Raw genomic sequence first — 22,262 nt, 5'->3', positions numbered from 1 at the left:
CATCTGTAGCTTCCCGCACATAAGCAGTAGTGAGTTGCATTGGTCTACGCTGCTTTTTATCCACTGTATCTGCTTTCTCTGAGTCCATTGGTCAACAATCTTAAGCTTGATATTACTTTCTATTGCCTCATCCTTATAAAAAAATTTCTATAGGCGATCGCCATACACACATTTCCATGGATGTCGTGACAGTCAAGTTTGAAGCTGTTTTGATTGTTTGGTAGTTAAGTCTTTGTACCCTTATTGAAGGGATCCTGATTGCCCGAATTTGAGTTCAGTTTACCCAGACCACTACACCACCATATGACAGTAATGATCGAATTATTCTCCTTATTCTCCGAATTATAGATGTATAATCATTTTTGACGCTAATCCCCACCTTTTCCCTGTCATATGCCTTCAATGTGTTATTTCTTTATTTTTCTTTTTACCGAAACCCCTTCGTGTAGAAGGGGTAATCGTAAAAACGTTTGAGGGGGCTCATTCCATTGAAACTTGTAAGTTATAGGGCTCTTTTGAGGGTCAAAAGTAACTGGAGGGCAATTAGCCCCCTCCCATGTCCTTTTTGCTACACAACCCCTCTTAATTCACCTTCCAAGATAGGATCAAAATTTTTGCATGTGGTTTTGTTCAGGATAGTCAAAAAGCCTAGCGAATATATCTCCAGAGATGAAATGACCCCACAGCCTCTGGGGCAAAGGCTATAAATTATGCAAATTTTTGATAGTTGGATTTGGTATCACATGTCCTATTGGCTCTTTTATTTTATTGACCTATTTATCCATACTCTCAGGAAACATTATCTGGACCAACAGGGAAAACATATTCTGTTAGGAGGGGAGGGACTTGGAAATGGCAAAAAAAGAACTATACGTCCGTGATCAGTTTGAAACTTAGAGAGCAGCTGATTCTTTGCCAAGGTGAAAAGTGTACAAAAAATTGCTGGGGGCATGGTCCCCCCTAAATTAAGGCCCAGGAAAGGTCAAAACAATTTTTCTCCAATCAGGTCCAAACTTCTGTCTTTAAGTCCTTGGGCTAAGGGGACAGCAGTGTGCAAGAAAAAATAGAAAAGAATACAACCAAGCAAATAATTTTTGATGAGTTTTTTCTTATTGGCTTAACATTCTCTTAGTCTTTCGGCCATGAAGACCCCAAATACACAAGAAAAAAGTTGAAAATAAAATTTGATTCCCCTGAGAATTACAAACAGTCAACATTTTTATTTATTTATTTACTTTTATTTATTTTTTTATTAGGAGTCAGGCCAACCAAATATTTGACTGGAAAGGAACCCAAAAAACTTTCACATGACAATGACTCTTTCAAGATTTCTTGCCCTGGTTAAAGTTTGTTACCCTGATTAAACGTTTTGCTGTGAGGGAGAAAGGGGTCATGGGGCCAAGGAACTTATTGTTCCAGCTCAGTTAGAAGCTGACAGCACTAAGTCGAATTTGCGGCTACAAAGGGCCAACAAACTTTTTTTTCTGAGTGCAGCTTTGGAATACCGCAAATGGGTATTTCCCATTCGGCTTTAAAGTTGTATCCAGACAGGTCCTAGAAAACTTTAATGAAGATGTTTTGAAGATCAACCGATTTGTGACGTCAGAAAATGGAGCTTAAAGCGTCCTGACGAATGGCCTGAAGAGGATAGGCTGAGCATAAAAGCTTAAAGCTGTTCCAGTGTTGTGAGACGGTTTGGAATTACCGCTTTGCCATATGCTCAGTCCTCTGCCCCTATTCCCGAAAGGGAAATCATGCCTGCGTGGCCTCGTAGTGGTTTCGGGGTTGACCTTTTCATGAGTTTGCTTTACCAGAACCGGCACCTAAAGGTGACTTGAGAAGTGGCGCCCCCGAGAAAATCATGGTGAAGTAAACGACACAGCACTGACTGGATTCTGATTAGTAGACATGAACATATAATGATTTGGAGGTATTAGGCTTGAGATTACGTGTGCCGGACGTCATCCCTTGCTGGTAGAGAATTGCCAAATATGGGAAACCATGTTCTGACGAGGGTGGGCCCAGGACCGCACAAGGCCACAATTCAACTGGAGGTCCCAGGGACTTGTTGGTGTCTGGATATAAGCCGACCTAAGAGCTTCATGTAAACTTGAGAAGATGTCTTAGTCTCTGACCTGGATTGGTGGGACTCATTGCTTTTTCTGAGGCCATAACACTTTTCAAATCTTATATGAAAGTTATAACTTGGAACGTTCCAACGTTAAAAAATAACTCGTGTTGACATTTTGACTGACTAATTCAGACGTTTTGAATTGGGCTTATTCAGAGTTTCAGAAACTCATAACCCAGGGATAGGAAACATGGTTCTAGGCGTCTACCCCCCCCTCTCCCCCGGTGTTTCGGGATATACTTCACGGAATATACCACCCCCTCCCTGTAAAATAAGGCTGTCTGAATTTGAGAATTTTATGAGTTGTGTTTTTTTTATTTTCCGTAGGAGGGGGGGGGATCTCGGAACTCGTGTATTATACACCACTCACTCAAGTTTTCGCTGTGTAAGACTTCGGAACAAACCGGTTTCTTCGCTAGTTTCTTTTAGCTTAGTGTGAGACAAGAAAAAGACAGAAGTGACAGAATAGATGGAAAATATATCTTACTTATAAGTCTTACTTTCGATATAGGGTTATGATAATAGAATTTAACCCTTCTATTGTTATGTACTTAAAATGCTATTTTCTCCTAACTTTAAATAAATCGAACCTCATATCCTTTGTTAGTTTCCTTAGACATACACAAGTCTGATATCCAGACAGGGGGTACCAGGAAATTTTCTCTTTGAGAAGGGGGTGGGTTGAAAAATATATAAAAACTACCCCTCTAGGTCTCAACTTTTCAAAGATATCTTCAGACCAATCTTAGAGGAAACACTTCCCCCTTTATGTGCAGGAACGCTCTTTTGCCGATGCAGCTTTTCAATATGACAGGAGAAGTTCTACTCTAATTCTACTGCCTAATTTGAGATGTAGTAATTATCTATCATTCTGTTCGTTTAAGTCGTGACTCAAGTATATAGAATATAGGGATTTTATATCTCTTCTCCATCTGAATATAGTTCATGGAGTCTGGAACGATCTTAAACTCACATGAATCTTATAAGGAAACGCAAAGCCATCAATCTGGTTGTACTGTTGCATAAGCTCAAGCTACTTCTCCAGCGTCTTGTTCTTAATTTTCCCCCCATCGAGAATTGAACAATTACCATGTTTTGATATGTTGAGTGAGTCTATGGTGTTAGTTGTTAAAATTTGCCAGAAAGAGGAAAAAAAATTGAAGACGGCAAAGTTCGTGGGTATGATATCTTTTGAGGTTGAAAATTAAGGGCTTGTTCTCTCACCGTCTAACAAATTTTCTTCTTGTGGTACCCCTTGTTCAACTATGTTGGGTAAGATATTAATTTTTCATCAGCTTTTTCGTATTAAAAGATTGATTTTTATATGGGTTTTATGCGCTGGACATTGTTTACGAATTTTAATGTGTAATTTGCGTTGCGTGTGTGTGTGTGTGGGGGGGGGGGGTGAACTCAATTGGATCGAGGCTCAGGCTTCAAAGGCTAATCCCCTCTACACCCCAGGGGGCTGAACTTGTAAAACCGCATCACTGAACCTCATCCCAAGTCGGGACTTGAGTCTTGGTAAAGCCAGGATTTGAACGTGCATCTGGAAGTATATTGGATTGTAGGTCTGGTGTGCTATCCACTCCGCTAGGGTGGCTTAACTGTTTACGAATGGAGGGGACATTAAGGTAAAATCTGTTAAGCTATGTAAACTATAAGGCATAATGAAAAATCTGAGGTTCCCTTTATGAGACTGGTCTGAAGGTCCAGTTCTGTTGTTAGTATGAACAAACTCACCGAACTAAGTTGAGGCTTAGACACAAAGGCCCATTGCCTTCACGCCCAAAGGAAAGCTTAGTAGTGGGGATGGGCTAATCTACAGTTTTTGATCTTAACCATATGTTTTGCCAGCTGTGTATCCTTACCATCTCTTAGTATGTCCTCTACCTAACATCTTCTATTAGATCCGTCTTCCATGTGCTCCAATATCCTCCTTTTATTCTACTATTAGGTGTCTTTTTGTTTTCACGACTATTCTGCATCCCGCCTATCTATGTCAATTTTGCTCGATCCGATGCTCGATCCGATGCTGATTGAACTGCGATCTTCTCGCAGTTCAATTTCTTATTACTGCTTTCTAGCAGCGTTGGGAGATTGGAATGAAGGGCTCCGATCAATTGGATTTCCGTGATTCCCCAGCATTACCTGCTTTATTTGTCGATTCAAAATCGGCTCCTTATAAAGTTATCTGGGGGGGGGGTACATGTTCATAAAAAACACATGAATTACATGAGTAAATGTAGAACATAATGAAGGAATTCATGAAAAATAAAACTTGTGAATTTTGGGTTATGCGTGGGTCCGAAAGCCCCTTTCCGGCACACATGCCAGGTGCCATAGATATCTATGTTTTAAAGATAATGATTTACTGATCATTTAATCATTGTAGTATATTAATATGTAGCATTAATAATTATTATTATTGTCAATTATTTACTTATTATTAGCAAAAAACAACTGCTTCGTTGGCCTCTTGATTAGCAAAAATCCTGTTTTTGGCTTTTGAGTGCCTCATTCCGCTCGCTACGGCTGACAGCTTGGACCTCTGGCCCCTGCACATGAGCATTCGTTTCGATCTGGCTGCACTCACGCCTTTGGCCCTACTCAAAACACCCCCACGAAAGGCTCCATGGCCTATGAACGTAGGGGAAAACATTACAATCATATCTATCAAAACTCTAATACAAGATAAGGTAAATAAACACAGAGAGGAAAAAAAGAAAACAAAAATGCAAACATTTCATCAAACATTTTTTTTTTAATTATTTACACTCAATTGAACAGGCCAACTAACATATAATACTAATATTAAGAATTTATAGGGAATGAGACTTTTATATTAATTAATTAGGTTTGTACATCTTTTAAAGCGGAATACTTTGAAGTTCAGTTGCCCCGATAAACCTTTCAGGTAACTTGACCCTAAATCTTACTGTCAATGCACTAATTAGTGTGTCTAAAATTTGTTGCATTTCAGAGTTGCCAGACGCCCATATTTATTTTACAACTGGAAATCACCCAAATGTTGGTCGATTCTCCTGATTTAATCATGTGTCATTAATTACTTTTTTTTTATAATTAGTAGTTGCTCTGTGCTTTTAACTTCTCAAAATAAGTTATATTTCTGGCACGTGTTTATTATAATTAGGATACTTCCTTAATATGAGGAAACGGCGTACAGGGTCATACCCGGATTTCGATTCAGCTGGGTATATCACCCAGGGTATATCACCCAAGTTTGTTTTCGTTATCTTAGCCGTTTAGTAACGAAAAGTATATAAGAGGGGAGGGGGGTCGGAGAGGGGTCTAACCTTGGAACTCTTCGGTATGACCTTGATACCCTGTAGCAAAGTTTGTTTTAATAACACCTCCTTATACTCAAAATGTTTAGACTTAAAAATACTACTGAAAATACTACTTGGAAATACTTTCGAAAGCTTCACTTTAGTGCTGCCCTTTTCCTCCAGATTGGTTTCACAAATCCGCGTGGAAGTTGGAATTTGTGGCTGTAAAAGACAATTTCTTGTGGTTTTAGCCCCCTGGCATCCTCATTTGATAGAAAGCGAAAAAATATAAAAACAAGAGCTAAGAGCTCATATGGCACTTGTGACGAGGTCGGAAGAGCCGAGAGCTCATATGGTACGAGGTCGGAAGAGCCAAGAGCTCATTTGGACGAGGTCGGAAGAGCCAAGAGCTCATTTGGCACTTGTGAGAAGGTCAGAACCTAAAGTTAAACTTTATAGCACAAGATCCTTCTAAATATCAAATTTCATTAAGATCTGGTCACCCTTTCGTAAGTTACAAATACCTCAATTTTCAAAATTACCTCCCCCCTCCCAATTCCACCAAAGAGAGCAGATCCGGTCCAGTTATGTCAGTCACGTATCTTAGACAGGTTTCTATTCTTCCCATCCAGTTTCATCCTGATCTCACCGCTTTAAGTATTTTCTAAGATTTCCGGTCCCCCCAACTGCCCCCCCCCCAATTACGTTTGATCCGGTTGAGATTTAAAATAAGATATCAGAGTTACGAGGTCCTTCTAAATATGAAGTTTCATGAAGATCCGATCACTCCTTCGTAAGTTAAAAATACGTTATTTTTCTTATTTTTCAGAATTACCCCCCCCCGCAATTGAGCGGATCCGTTCCAATTATGTAAATTACGTATGCAAGACTTTTGCTTATTTTTCCAACCAAGTTTCATCCCAATCCTTCCAATCTAAGGGTTTCCCATCATTTTAGGTCTCCCCACCCCAAACTTCCCCCAATGTCACCAGATCCGGTCAGGATTTAAAATAAGAGCTTTGAGCCACGATATCCTTCTAAAAATCAAATTTCATGGAGATCCAATCACCCATTCGTAAGTTAAAAATACCTCATTTTTTCTAATTTTTCAGAATTAACCCCCCCCCCCCCAACTACCCAAAAGAGAGCGGATCCGTTCCGTTTATGTCAATCATCTATCTAGGACTTGTGTTTATTTTTCCCACCATGTTTCATCCCGATCCCTCCACTCTAAGTGTTTTCCAAGTTTTAGGTTTCCCCCTCCCAACTCCCCGCCGCCATCACCAGATCCGGTCGGGATTTAAAATAAGAGCTCTAAGACACGATATCCTTCTAAACATCAAATTTCATTGAGATCCGATCACCCGTTCGTAAGTTGAAAATACCTCATTTTTCTAATTTTTAAGACTTACTCCCCCCTCCCAACTACCCCAAAGAGAGCAAATAAGTTCCGATTATGTCAATCATGTATCTGGGACTTGCGCTTATTTTTCCCATCAAGTTTCATCCCGATCCCTCTACTCTAAGTGTTTTCCAAGATTTTAGGTTTCCCCCCTCCAACTCCCCCCAATGTCATCAGACCCAGTCGAGATTTAAAATAAGAGCTCTGAGACACAATATCATTCCAAACATCAAATTTCATTAAGATCCAATCACCCGCTCATAAGTTAAAAATACTTCATTTTTTCTATTTTTCCGAATTAACCGGCCCCTTCTCCCCCCCCCCCAGATGGTCAAATCGGGAAAACGACTATTTCTAATTTAATCTGGTCCGGTCCCTGATACGCTTGCCAAATTTCATCGTCCTAGCTTACCTGGAAGTGCCTAAAGTAGCAAAACCGGGACTTTAGGTTTTCCCCCTCCAACTCCCCCCAATGTCATCAGATCCGGTCGGGATTAAAAATAAGAGCTCTAAGACACAATATCATTCCAAACATCAAATTTCATTAAGATCCAAATACCCGCTGATAAGTTAAAAATACTTCATTTTTTCTATTTTTTGCGAATTAACCGGGCCCCCACTCCCCCCCAGATGGTCAAATCGGGAAAACGACTATTTCTAATTTAATCTGGTCCGGTCCCTGATACGCTTGCCAAATTTCATCGTCCTAGCTTACCTGGAAGTGCCTAAAGTAGCAAAACCGGGACCGACAGACCGACAGACAGACCGACAGACCGACAGACAGACCGACAGAATTGGCGACTGCTATATGTCACTTGGTTAATACCAAGTGCCATAACAATTAATAAGAACCTAGAAAACGAGTTATATATCAGCCAGTGGACAGAAAAGAAGTGAAGAGACAAAAGCACATTACGGCAAGGACCTCTGCAAGTTGTCCTCACTGCTTAACACAGAAAAAAGAGCACTAACCCTTTGAAGTGAACTCTAACAAAACAAATGAAACAGATCTTAATGAAATTCGATATCTAGAAGGATCTTTTGCTTTAGAACTCTTATTTTAAATCTCGACCAGATCTGGTGACATTGAAGGGAGTTGGAGGGGGACCGGAATTATTCGAAAACATGAAAATCGAGGTATCTTACGAATGGGTGATCGGATCTTAATGAAACTTGATATATAGAAGAATCTTATGTCTCAGATGCTCCATTTTCAATTCGAATCGGATCCAGGGACATAGAGGGTTGGAGGGGGGAAACAGATATCTTGGAAATCGGAAAGCTTGGAAAACCCTTAGAGTGGAGAGTTCGGGATGGAACTTGATGGGAAGAATAAGCACAAGTTATAGATACGAGATTGACATAATTGGTAGGGATCCGTTCTCTTTGGGGGAGTTGGGGGTTGTTAATTTGGAAAAATCAGAAAAATTGAGGTATTTTTAGCGTAAGTACGGGTGACGGGATCTTAATTAAATTTGATATTTAGAAGGAACTCATGTCTCAGAGCTCTTATTTCAAATCCCGACCAGATCTTTTGACATTGGGGGGAGTTGGAGGGGAAATTGGAAATCTTGGAAATCACTTATAAATGTCGTAGATATGTGATCGACGTAACCGGACTGGATCTGCTCTCTTTGTGGAGTTAGGTTGTGGGTTCAGTGCTTTGGCGAGTTTGGTGCTTCTTGACGTGCTAGGACGATGAAAATTGGTAGGCATGTCAGGGAGCTGCACAAATTGACTTGATAAAGTCGTTTTCTCCGATTCAACCATCTGGGGGGCTGAAGGGAGAGGATAAATTAGAAAAATTGAGGTATTTTCAACTTACGAGTAGGTGATCGGATATTAATGAATTTTGATATTTAGAAGGACTTGTGACTTAGAGCTCTTATTTTAAATCCTGACCGGCATTAAGCCTCTGATTTTGCTATTAAAGTAATCTATTGATTCTTAGAATTTTGCTAGAGCTCATACCATATGAGCTCTTGGCTCTTCCAACCTCGTCACGTGTCCTGTATGAGCTCTTAGCTCTTGTTCTTTTTTCAGGCCAACGAAAATACTGGAAGAAATAAGAGAAATATTTCAGAAAGACAGCTGATTCCCTTCTTCAGAACTATATTCCCTTTTAAATTTCTCTTATTGGCAATTGGTCCATTTCCTCAGGCCATTGGGTGTTCCCGAATCATCTCGGGTTGAACCAATCAATGTACTTTGCTTAGTTTGAGGGGCGTTGCCGTAACCCAGTTTCTTTACAAAAACACGACAAAAAGCCTCTTGAAAAATTGCACCCAGTTATAAAGACGTTGACATCTTTGGAACTCGAGAGCTAGAATCGCATTGTAATTCTAAGTTTTACACTTGGTGAGAACCAAGCATTAGACTTTCTAAACATAAAAACTTTTCTTCGATGGAATGGGGACTTATTTATCCCTAGTATATACTGGTGTGAATGGAATTTCTTATGTGGCATGAAAAGTCATGCCACCATTCCCGGTCTGGAGTAATTGTGCTCCAGACCGGCACTTAAGGTTCATCCTTAATATTTTGGCTCATCCAAAATAAATTAAATTTACTTTGTGTCAAAGTAAAATCAGTTTGATCGAATGTCACTTATTTCTTAATTAAGTGGTACAACTTGCGTCTCGTTTTTATTTGCTCTATTTTTTACGTGCGGTGGAGAAATTATTGTTAAATTCTGAATTTTGAACTTTGATATTTATGCAATCTTATCTGTCACATTTCTTTCATATATTACTGTTTCAAGCTAGTTTGACCTTGATTAATTTCATGTCTTGTTTTTAGCTTTTCCTAATCTTCTATTTATGGAAAATTTTGTGGAAATTTTATATTTTTAATCATGGTTTGTCTTGTTTTGCTAAGTACAAAAATAAATTAAATCTGTCTCTTGAAATCAACTTCGCCTGATTAAAACATCCCCTGGAAATATATTGGTACTTGTGTATTATCCCGAATACACTCAAGAAGTTTGCTTTGTGTGATCTGAGTAAAACCGGTTTTATATCGGATTCGGTTATAATTAGCTTATTCTTTCATGAAAGAAACTACGACGCATGTATATTTTAATTAAATATTTAATATATAGAGGTTGTTAGGTATTTAATATGATTTGTTCTCTGCGGCCTGCTTTCCACAATTCTTTGTTCTAAAGTGTTATATTTTCATCATGTTCTGGTATATTTCATTATGATTAACCTAACTACACTTCTTTATTGTGTTCGGGATAATACACAAGTACCAATATATTTTATGGTTTTGATAGTTAGTAACTGAAATACCTAAGGGCTCCCTCATCTCTGTGTATGTGCCTCAAATTATACACAAGTAATGATTGAACTGCGCTATTCCATATAATTTTTATTTAATTATTGGCTATTTTTCTGTCGTCTTTCTTTTCTTCTTGTTTTTTTTTTGGGGGGGGGGAATCGGACAAAAAATTTTAGGTACAATTTTATTGGAATGTAGTACATTTGATAATCAATTCCTAAGTTAACGTTTTATAGTCGCAATAAAACAAACTGTAAAAAAAAATGCTTAAGTTACCATGAAAATATTTTGGATACTTTATATTTAAAATGAAACATATACCAAGGATAAATTAAAAAGGGACAACCCGAAAAATGTTAAGAATAAATACTAGGACATACAAAAAATAAACTACGCAACACGAAGGATAAGTATGGGGCGAAAGCATTTAGTGTCGCTTAAATTAAAAGTGAGAACGGTTTGGTCTTGGGAAGCTGAATTATTTCTGGGCTATAGGGAAGAAGGAGTAGCACTTCGTAATAGGGAGGGAGGAGGCTGTCATTACTGAAGGTGAATGCATTTGTGTGGAGAAGAAAAATTCAAGGACGGCAGAAAGTGCGAGACTTCATTATTTTGGTAGTCAATTCTTAGTGTTGCATTTATCCTTCTAGAGGCTTGTAAAGCAGAAGACGAAGGCAGCGATTCAGACTCAAATGAGGATGAGAGTCAATGGACAAACAACTCAAACCCTTCAGATGCCCAAGAAGAATATAGCCCAGAGTTCATAATGAAATATGGAAGCAAGTATGTTTTTAACCTCTTTTTTAAAGGCACAATTGAGTCAAGCCCCCTCCCCCCGAAATTTTATGAAATGTTTAATTTCCCCATGGTTTCTTGGGATTTCTGGAAAAAGTTGGATATTTATTAAGAATCTAGATACATGTGTGAAGCCTTTTTGGGGGGATTTTACAGCATGCTATTATCCGGTCAAGTTAGTGCCCAATTATTAACCCATTTTCTGTCTAACTTTTTACCCTCTTTGAAGTAATTAGCAATTGTACTGATATTTATTTTTTTATGAAGAGAGTTTGCTTTCCACAGTAAAATAGAATTATCCTTGGTATTAGGGCGTTAATCCCTCCTTTTCAGGATAAAGTACAGCTTTTAATGGATCAATTTTGGCAACAATCATTCTTCATTAAAATCTACGTTTTTGCAATAGAAGAACTACCCCTCACAACACCCATATTGCACTGTTAACCCTAAAATTTCCCTTTCAGTGGGATATAATAGATTAATCACTGGTTCTAAATCGCTATAACATAACCTGAGCCTAAAACGTACTTTTGAGGCTTCAGGCTTCTTCCCCCCATCCGCTACAATACTACAGATAAAAGTTAATCTGTATTTTCTGATATACGTGCTTTTTGCATTACAAAAAATTGCTACTTTATATCTGCTATTTCGAAAGTTTTGCCCCCCCCCCCCGAAAAATAATCATACGTACGTGCCTGCTTCCTAATATCAGTTCAATCTAATCGGCATTCTAATCGCCCCCAAAACAGTATTTAGACTTCATTTCCTTAAGGAAGTGACTCCATTTTATTTTAAAATTATTTCCTTTTGCGGCTTGGACTTGAAGGATTTACCCCAAGCATTATTTTGGGTTTCGACTTAATTCTTTTTTTTTATGTTTTATTTTTCCTTTTTTTTACATTTTTGTGTTCAGGATTCTGTAACATTTTGCCTCAAAACTATTTTGCCATCGCTGTTTGTGTTATCAATTTTCTGGTTAATACAAAAAGCGTCGCTTTTTTCTGTCATTGCAAAAAGTATCATCGTTTTTTCTGTCATCAGGCAAAATGCCATTGTTTTCCTGTCATCATACAAAGTATTGTTGTTTTTCATGTCATTGGGCGAAGTACCATGTAATAAGGTGCTAAATACTCACCTTCCTGCTAAAAAGTTGTCGGGGAAATGAGGGTCTTGGAGGGGTCATGGCCCCATTTTATTCCTTCAATCACACATATTGAAAGCATACTTACTTTTAACTCACGAACGGGTGATCGAATCTCAAAGAAATTTGATATTTAGAAGGATATCGTGTCTCAAAGCTCTTATTTTAAATCTCGACCAGATCTGGTGACATCGGGGGGAGTTTGGGGGGACCTAAAATCTTGGAAAACGCTTAAAGTGGAGGGATCTGGATGAAACTTGGTGGGAAAAATAAGCAGAAGTCCTAGATTCATGATTTACTTAATCGGAACGGATTTGTTCTATTTGGGGGAGTTGGGGGGGGGTGCTAGTTCTGAAAAATTAGAAAAAAAAATGATGTATTTTTAACTTTCGAAGGAGTGATCGGATCTTCATGACACTTCATATTTAGAAGGACCTCGTAACTCAGATCTCATATTTTAAGCCCGTATCCGACTGCTTAGCTCTATTTTAAGTCGTCTCACAACTGACAAGATTAATTAAACGGCTTGGCAATGCTTATTTGTTGTTGTTGTTCTAGATCCTCTGGTGGAATTGGAGAAGAAAAACCTTATGCATGCCCAGTGCCTGGGTGCCGCAAACGATATAAGAATGTCAATGGTATCAAATATCACGCGAAAAACGGACATGGAAGAGATGGAAAGTAAGCCGTTTTTTGTTGTTGTTTTTGTTTTTTTTTAATGTAGGGACACCATTAGTTCAAAATAATAATATGAATATCAGCCCAATTACCACTGATTAAGAGCGGCAATAGTAATTACTAAAAACAGCGATGCTGGTTTGTGTCCGTTTGCTTTTTGTGTTATTAGCGGTCTTAAATGGTGCTTCGTAAATAGTAAGAGATGCAAACTTGAAAACAATCAAAAAGAAGTAAAAATATACGATCTAAGCTCCGAAAGTAAACTTCTCAGGGATCTTGCTACCTAACCTATGAGGAAATAGTGTTATCTTTACGAGAAACTGATTTTGAACTTCTTCTAACTACTCTAAATTTTCAAGAAATAATTCCAGAAAAGTCTGTCTTCAAATCTGTTTTGCTTTTTGGATTTTGATCGGATTTTCGGTAGTGTCCTATGCATATTAAAGTTTTAGCTCAGAACTATGTTGAAGTTCCTGTTTACGATCTGGCGTACAGGCAGAAGGAGGGCGGCTAGAATTATTTTGTCGGTATATTATGGTTGTGACGTTCGACGCAACCTAGTGAAGAATAGACTCCGTCCCATAAAATTCATAAATTTAATCTCAGGTCTTTGCCAAGCCTGATGTGAATTTTCACCTTGTCTTCCTTGTTTCCTTACCAGGGGGTCTTTAAAATATTTTGTTACGATGTCCATCCGAAGTGATTGTTGGCTCTCAACCAAACTTGATAAGAGGCAACAGCTAGTGTCGTTGAGTTAGGGGGGGACTAGTCTGACCTCTGGGGGACAGGGTGAATTATAATCATTTGAATATATAACTCAAGAGCGTCATGACCTTTTGGAATTTGGGACCGTTTCATTTACTAATTTGTTGAAGAGGAGAGAGACCGACTAAATTTCTGTCATTAGGATAACCTTTGGAAGAGTTCGTCGGATCTCTACCAAACTTGGCGAAAATTAAGAGCTATTGCCCTAATCATATTCTCTTTATGAGTCCCCGGACCTGATATGACACCTTTGGTGGGTAGGTGATGAGGATCTATATTCTTGACTTCTGTACATCTACAAAAGGGGATGTCAGATCCTATTGAAACTTGTGGGAAGTAAAACTGAGACTCAATAGACTGGTTTTTTGTAGTCTGTTCATCGTTTGACCAGAGCTGGTATTTGGGAGGGGAAAGAGGTTTTTCCCCGGGCCCAAAAACGTTAGGGGTGCAAAATTTCAAATAAATAATCTAACGGCATAATAATTTTGTATTTTTTTAATTTCATTTGTATTAAAATAAAGCAAAGAGGTAGTTGGCTGTAAGCTAAGTATAAGCAAGTTGAATCTGAAATTTTCACTTTTCCCGTGTCTTCATTGCCATTCCTTGAAAATAAAGTTAGTAGCAATGCAAGTAAAATATTGCGATGATTTAGATCCCATTCAGTTGTTCCACGAACTCCAAGATATTGGATAAAAAAACCATTCAACACTGACGCATTTCCTTTAAGAAACCTAAAGATGTATCAGAGTTAATTGCGCATTGCGGAAATAAAGGGGTCTTCGCAAACGTAAAGTAGCGATTGCAGCGTCGGTGGCCAGTACTGAAAGGCCGCTTAGTAAACTTAGATCAATATTAATCCACCTCAGATCGACTATGGGTCAGCAGTGACTTATGACTTAGTGTTAGTATGCATAGAATGTGAAGAATTAGAATCAATCTATTGGGACAAGATGACTAATAATTTTTCAGAGGATAAAATAAGAAAAGTCAGATTGAAACAAATGGAAATTTTGTTAATAAATGAAAATTTTTTTAAAATTTAGCCAGTGAGTTTTTGGGAGACATGGGTGGGCGCTAATCAAAGTTTGTGCCAGGAGTAAGAGATGCCAGGACCGTCACTGCATTTGACATCTATGGGGGGAGGAAGGTAGGGCTTTCAATATTTGTCCAGTTACTGAGCGGGCTGGTCTGATTCCACCGATCATGATCAAGAGATTCATGATTTCGGATGTCCGTGCTCAATCCTAGCTCTGTGAACAACTACTATATTCTTTTCTTTTGCATTCATCAGAATTATTTATCGGATTTCAGCTAAACGTGACAGAAGAGGGAGGGTTAGCAGCAAGAGTTCGGTTAGCCTTTTAGGGACTTGATTCGTAAGCTCGGAAAATTCCCTGCTAGAAATAAGTGCCATATGCGCTGTGAGATATTCATTTTTTTTTTCGTAAACTGACCGTTATATATAACAGGTCGTATAACTATCTGTGACTGCAGTAAATTGACCAGGGATGTCCAACAGACAATTAAATAAGAAACTTTGTCGATTCATTATTAATGAATTAATAATGATTGACAAGCTTGATTAATGTCAAGCTTTGTCGGTTTTTCGACAATAATAATGACAATAAATGACAATTAATAATGATAATAAAGTTTGATTAATTTCAAGCTTTGTCGGTTTTTCGTAAACCGACCGTTATATATAACAGGTCGTATTACTATCTGTGACTGCAGTAAATTGACCAGGGATGTTCAACAGACAATTAAATCAGAAGCTTTGTCGATACAGGGATTCTCCATGGAATGTAGCTGTGAGATATTCATTTTTTTTTCGTAAACCGACCGTTATATATAACAGGTCGTATAACTATCTGTGACTGCAGTAAATTGACCAGGGATGTCCAACAGACAATTAAATCAGAAGCCTTGTCGATTCATTATTAATGAATTAATAATGATCGACAAGCTTGATTAATGTCAAGCTTTGTCGGTTTTTCGACAATAATAATGACATTAAATGACAATTAATAATGATAATAAAGCTTGATTAATGTCAAGCTTTGTCGGTTTTTCGTAAACCGACCGTTATATATAAATGGTCGTATAACTATCTGTGACTGCAGTAAATTGACCAGGGATGTCCAACAGACAATTAAATCAGAAGCTTTGTCGATACAGGGATTCTCCATGGAATGTAGTCCAATGTGTGGATCCATAATTGTGACACATGGATCACGGTTTTTGCAACACGTCACGAGGTCTTAATGCCAGTTTTTACGGTGTTGTCGTTTCAGGGGAAAATGTCATAATAACCCTAACGGTAAGTGCGTTTGCAGGATTTTTTTTTGGAAGTGGGGTAGAGAAAACGCGAATAAGGTTGTTTTACATAAAAAATCCTAGAATCCATTGACAAAAATCCGATATTTCTTAAGCATGCTTTGGACCCCCCCCCCCTCGCGTGTTTATGTTCTGTCCTTCTACAAGAGGTGGAAAATAGCTGGGTGGTCTATAAATATTTGATTGTTAAATTCCAAGATTTAAATCCATCTAATGTAGTTTTCTAGGTGATAAGAGGACTCAAATATCCGTCTCTAGAAGTTGAAAGGCTTCCTACTCTTACCCCCATAAACCAAAACCTTGGTTGCATATTAGTCAAAACTGGGGTATAAAATAGAAATTTCCAACGAAGGTTTTTCTTTTCTATTGAAGTCAATATTTGTGCAAGGTCCGGTTGCAATTCATTATGTGTCACTTTTTACAACCTCGGTGAAAAGTTGGAATTTAGAATCTTAGACTGTTTTGTCTGCAGAATCAGGTGTTAGGCAAGCTCTTCTTGGGTGTTTAATTTGACTCCAGACATTACTTTATTGTTTCTGGTTTGTAACTCCTATATCAAATCCAGTTTTTATTTATCTTCATTCAGATAGTTGAGTCATCTAATAAAGATGCTAAAAAAAAAATCAACGGTACAGTAAAAAAAAGTATTCTAATTCTAAACATTTCATTGGGTATTTAGTCTGGATGTTTCATATTGACCCGAAAACGATATTGACAATAATTCGGTTATATCTTACCAGTTGAGTTCCTAATCTTGAAGTTAAGTATGCTATCCAAAAGATGGGACTGGCTGGGTCGTTGGGAAAGTTTTTTTTTACAACGCAGTACTCATTGATTACTGTTGTACATGCTAGGAGGCATGGAGGCACAAATGCGGCGGCATGATTCGAGGTAAAATCTGTTATTTAGTGTATTCTTCGTAAAATTATGAGACTGAGACAGGTGCATTGGGCAGGCCTGATTTTAAAACTTCTGCATCTGGTTTATGATTACTTAATTACAATTGAGTAATTACAAAAAGACAAAATGCAACATGTTTAGGACAAAATTAGCCTAAAGTATTTATATAAAAAAAAAAAATCAGAAAAGTGCCCAAAACAAAATCTGAAGACAAATATAAGTAATTTTTACCTAAAACAAAACGATAAAATTTCAAAGCTCGCTATAACTCAAGGTGGTAATTATTATTATAAAAAAAAGCTAGTATCATTCTAAAACGTCGTTCAAACTAAATATTGCAGCATTAAAATCTAATCCTACAGCCGAGGTTGTATCCAGATTTGAACCCCCGCCCCTCAAAACTTTGATCTGAATCGTAAAAAAGCAACAACAATGCACATAAACAAAGATGGTGGGCCCTTACCTACAACTGATGACTTGCAGCTAAAATACGCTAAAACAACGAAAAAACGAGCGTGGTTTTTTGTAAGTGAGTAAAACGAAAAGATAAAGCTGATATTTCGGCTAAGATCTCCGCTAAGCCGTCTTCAGTGAAAAAAAAGGGGCAAAAAATGATCTTTGTACATTACGCAAACAGAAGAACAAATCAACTCAACCAAGAGTGAAGAAAAATAAATCAGAAATAAAAGAGGATGTTTATAGGTATAAAGAAAAAACTTAAAAGAAATTACAAACAAGCAAATATACTGTCTCATCAGTAATAAATCGTCCAAGAGTAGATCTGACGAAAGCAATGAAGCCAGAGAGAATTGGTATAGCTTTTCTTAAGTATAGCAAATTTTCTAGACAGTGATTTTGCCTTTCTATCTTACAAAAGGGAAGGTGTGTTATAAAGTACAAGGTGGCTTTTTCCTGTGAAAATCCGGGTGTCAAATGAGGAAACATATAATCAGTCTTTCGATTGACCTGGGGAAGCCTATTCTGGTCAAAAGTGAAAAAAAAAAGAAGAAAAAATGATGTTCCTCAATAACGAAGGAACAATGAGTTTTCTAGAAAATTTTCTTACTGTATCAGAACTGGTTTAGATGAACTCAACGGAATAGTCAAGGATGTGGCTTGATAATTCGTTCACGCTTTAATGTTTAGTTGTTTTTTGTTTTTTTTTTGTGGTTTTTTATGGCACTTGGTATTAACCAAGTGACATATAGCAATCGCCAATTCTGTCGGTCTGTCTGTCGGTCCCGGTTTTGCTACTTTAGGCACTTCCAGGTAAGCTAGGACGATGAAATTTGGCAGGCGTATCAGGGACCGGACCAGATTAAATTAGAAATAGTCATTTTCCCGATTTGACCATCTGGGGGGGAGGGGGAGTGGGGTCCGATTAATTCGGAAAAAATAGAAAAAATGAAGTATTTTTAACTTATGAGCGGGTCATTGGATCTCAATGAAATTTTATGTTTGAATGATATTGTGTCTCAGAGCTCTTACTTTAAATCCCGACCGGATCTGATGACATTGGGGGGAGTTGGAGGGGGGAAACCTAAAGTCCCGGTTTTGCTACTTTAGGCACTTTCAGGTAATGTAGGACGATGAAATTTGGCAAGCGTATCAGGGACTGGACCAGATTAAATTAGAAATAGTCGTTATCCTAATTTGACCATCTGGGAGAGGGAGTGGGGGGCCGGTTAATTCGGAAAGAATAGAAAAAATGAAGTATTTTTAACTTATGAGCGGGTGATTGGATCTCAATGAAATTTGATGTTTAGAAGGATTAGGGGTCTTAGAGCTCTTATTTTAAATCCCGACCGGATCTGGTGGCGGGGGGAGTTGGGACGGGGAAACCTAAAACTTAGAAAACACTTAGAGTGGAGGGATCGGGATGAAACATGGTGGGAAAAATAAACACAAGTCATAGATAGATGATTGACATAAACGGAACGGATCCGCTCTCTTTGGGGTAGTTGGGGGGGGGTATTTCTGAAAAATTAGAAAAAAATGTGGTATTTTTAACTTATGAACGGTTGACCGGATCTCAATGAAATTTGATATTTAGAAGAATATCGTTGCTCAGAGCTCTTATTTTAAACCCGACCGGATCTGGTGACATTGGGGGGGAGTTGGGAGGGGGAAACCTAAAACTTGGAAAAAACTGAGAGTGGGGAGATCGGGATGAAACTTGGTGGTAAAAATAATCACGAGTCCTAGATACATGATTGACATAACCAGAACGGATCCGCTCTCTTTGGGGTTGTTGGGGGAGGGGTTAATTCTGAAAAATTAGAAAAAATGAGGCATTTTTAACTTACGAACGGATGATCGGATCTCAATGAGATTTGATGTTTAGAAGGATATCGTGTCTCAAAGCTCTTATTTTAAATCCTGACCGAATCTGGTGATATTGGGGGGAGTTCGGGGTGGGGAAACCTAAAATGATGGAAAACGCTTAGATTGGAGGGATCGGGATGAAACTTGGTTGAAAAAATAAGCAGAAGTCTTACATACGTGATTTACATAATTGGAACGGATCCGCTCTATTGGGGGGGGGGAGTAATTCTGAAAAATAAGAAAAATGACGTATTTTTAACTTACGAAGGAGTGATCGGATCTTCATGAAACTTCATATTTAGAAGGACCTCGTAACTCAGATCTCTTATTTTAAATCTCAACCGGATCAAGTGTAATTGGGGGGGGGGCAGTTGGGGGGACCGGAAATCTTAGAAAATACTTAAAGCGGTGAGATCAGGATGAAACTGGATGAGAAGAATAGAAACCTGTCTAAGATACGTGACTGACATAACTGGACCGGATCTGCTCTCTTTGGTGAAATGGGGGGGGGGGGTAATTTTGAAAATTGAGGTATTTGTAACTTACGAAAGGGTGACCAGATCTTAATGAAATTTGATATTTAGAAGGATCTTGTGCTTTAAAGTTCTAATTTCAACTTCTTACCAGATCCTTTGACATTCGGGGAAGTTGGAGGGGGAAACCGGCATTCTTGGAAAACGTGAAAATTGGGGTATTTTTATCTTACGAATAGATGATCGGATCGTAATGAAATTTGATTTTTCGGAGGAATTCATGTCTCAGAGCTCTTATTTCAAATCCCGACCAGACCTTTTGACATTGGGGGGAGCTGGAGGGGGAAATCTTGGAAAAACACTTGGAGTGGAGGAATCGGGATGAAGCTTGGTGGATAGAATGAACAAATGTCCTTGATACGTGATTGACAGAATCGTACTGGATTCGCTCTCTTTGGGGGAGTTGGGGGGAGGGGTACAGTGATTTGGCGAGTTTGGTGCTTCTGGACGTGCTAGGACAATGAAAATTGGTAGGCGTGTCAGGGAGCTGCACAATTTGACTTGATAAAGTCGTTTTCCCAGATTCGACCATCTGGGGGGCTAAAGGAAGAGGAAAAATTAGAAAAAATTAGGTATTTATAACTTACGAGTGGGTGATCGGATCTTAATGAATTTTGATATTTAGAAGGACATCGTGACTCAGAGCTCTTATTTTAAATCTTGACCGGCATTAAGCCTCTTATTTTCCTTTTTAAATCAATCTATTGATTCATAGAATTTTGTTAGAGCTCATACCATATGATCTCTAGGCTCTTAGCTCTTCTCGCCTCGTCACAAGTGCCATATGAGTTCTTAGCTCTTCTTTTACTAACTGCCACTCATTTCTATCCGATTGTGAAGTGCAGATTGTGCAACAAGGATTTAAGGTCTTTTCATTAGATGCTATTTATGTTTTCTTTTTAACCTCAGGTGTAAATTTAGTCACTGAAAGGCCAAGATAGTACTTTTGTTGAACTTTTTTTCAGAAAAGAATTGTTCTCTCTGTTTCTCCCTATATGCCCCCCCTCTCGTTCTCTCTCTCTCTCTCTCTCTCTCTATATATATATATATATATATATATATATATATATATATATATATATATATATATCTATATATATATATATATATATATATATATATATATATATATATATATATATATATATATATATATATATATATATATTATATATATATATATATATATATATCTATATATATATATATATATATATATATATATATATATATATATATATATATATATATATATATATATATATATATATATATATATATATATATATATATATATATATATATATATATATATATATATATATGTATATATATATATAGTGTTGCGTCTGTTCTCGTATGTTCAGAACCACTTTTTATCAGAGATTAGTTAATTGTCAGAACACATGTCAATGAGAGTTTAAAGACTGAGCATAGAACGTGCTTATCAAAATGGTGAGTTGTTGGAGTTCATCCAGCCGAAATGTAGCCTTCCGGCTACATTGTTAGTTATATCCACGAATAATAATTAGGAGACAAAACGTATTGTTTTTTTTTTATTATTTGTGTAATTGGGGAGACCGGCCCAGGTTTGCGACAGCCCAGGTTCGCCATTTGTGTTTTATTTGCAACCCATTGACGGAGAGGATCCCATAATCTAGCGTTTGAACTACCATCTAGTAGCGAAAGTATAGGTAGATTAAGAAGCATGCTAAAACACGTTTTGTAAATTCTATGCGGTGAGTTGTTTTTTGGTGCTATAAAACTAGATTTTTGACTTTATAAAAGTCAATTCTTAACTTAAAGGTATGAGAGGACTCTTGATCTCAACGTGATCATTTGCAACTTAGCACCAATGATGGGTGCATATTTGACGCCATCCATGGTAATAACTGATCAGCACTTTTTTTTTTCTCAAAAGAGGGAACAAGCCCACGTTCGCCAACAAAAACCAGCCCTGGTTCGCCACTCCTAGGAATGGCGAACTAGGGCCTGGCGAACCTGGACGGTCGAATTCTCGTAACAAACCGACTAAGCCTATCTTCTTCTTTTTACCTAACCGGGAAGTAAATGTTTTGATTTTTGTTCAAATGACCTTTCTTCTTATACTTTAATAGAAGTAATTTAATCCACTGATTAATCAAAAAAACTAATAAGCACTACAACAGTAAACCGTCCTAAGCGAAATTCAGCACCCACTTAGTTGTGCGTCAATGAACCAACACTAGACGCCTAATTTTTCAAAAACTATACATATCATGACTATCTTAATCAATTGATAGGATTCGAGTTTTTTATGGACAGTTTCTGAATTATCTTAAATTGCCTCGAGAAACGATTGATTTTGTTTTTAAGTCCGATGGGCTTAAAAAATAGAAATTGAACTGTGATTAAGTATGAGGAAAAACAACACAACAAAATTGGGCGTGAATACTTAAGCTGATAAAGAAACCGATTTTTTGTTGTTGTTGTTGTTTTTTCCTTCTTTTTTCGCTAGAAACCGCAAAAAGAAACACAAATTAATTAGAAAGAGTATTAGAATTAAGTATGAGGGAAAAAAAGAAATTGAAAAAAAGAAACACAAATTATATTAGAAAGGGTATTATTAGAATTAAGTATGAGGAGAAAACAAAACCAAAAAATTGGATGTGAATATTTATGCCGATAAAGTAACCTTTTTTTTTGC

General features: G+C 37.6%; 1 protein-coding gene across 1 annotated transcript in view; it reads left to right on the top strand.

Moving 5' to 3' along the window:
* The window catches only part of LOC136035358 (uncharacterized), a gene marked incomplete in the record, with an annotated part of 119,424 nt that overhangs the window by 88,688 nt on the left and 8,474 nt on the right, over nt 1-22,262 (top strand). The window contains 2 exon segments of the mRNA XM_065717108.1: nt 10,753-10,885; nt 12,597-12,719. Coding sequence (XP_065573180.1) covers nt 10,753-10,885; nt 12,597-12,719 — 256 coding nt within the window.

Source organism: Artemia franciscana, chromosome 14 (genome assembly GCF_032884065.1).
Source record: "Artemia franciscana chromosome 14, ASM3288406v1, whole genome shotgun sequence".
Classification (NCBI taxonomy): Eukaryota; Metazoa; Arthropoda; class Branchiopoda; order Anostraca; family Artemiidae; genus Artemia; species Artemia franciscana.
This window is presented reverse-complemented; position numbering and strand designations above follow the sequence as displayed.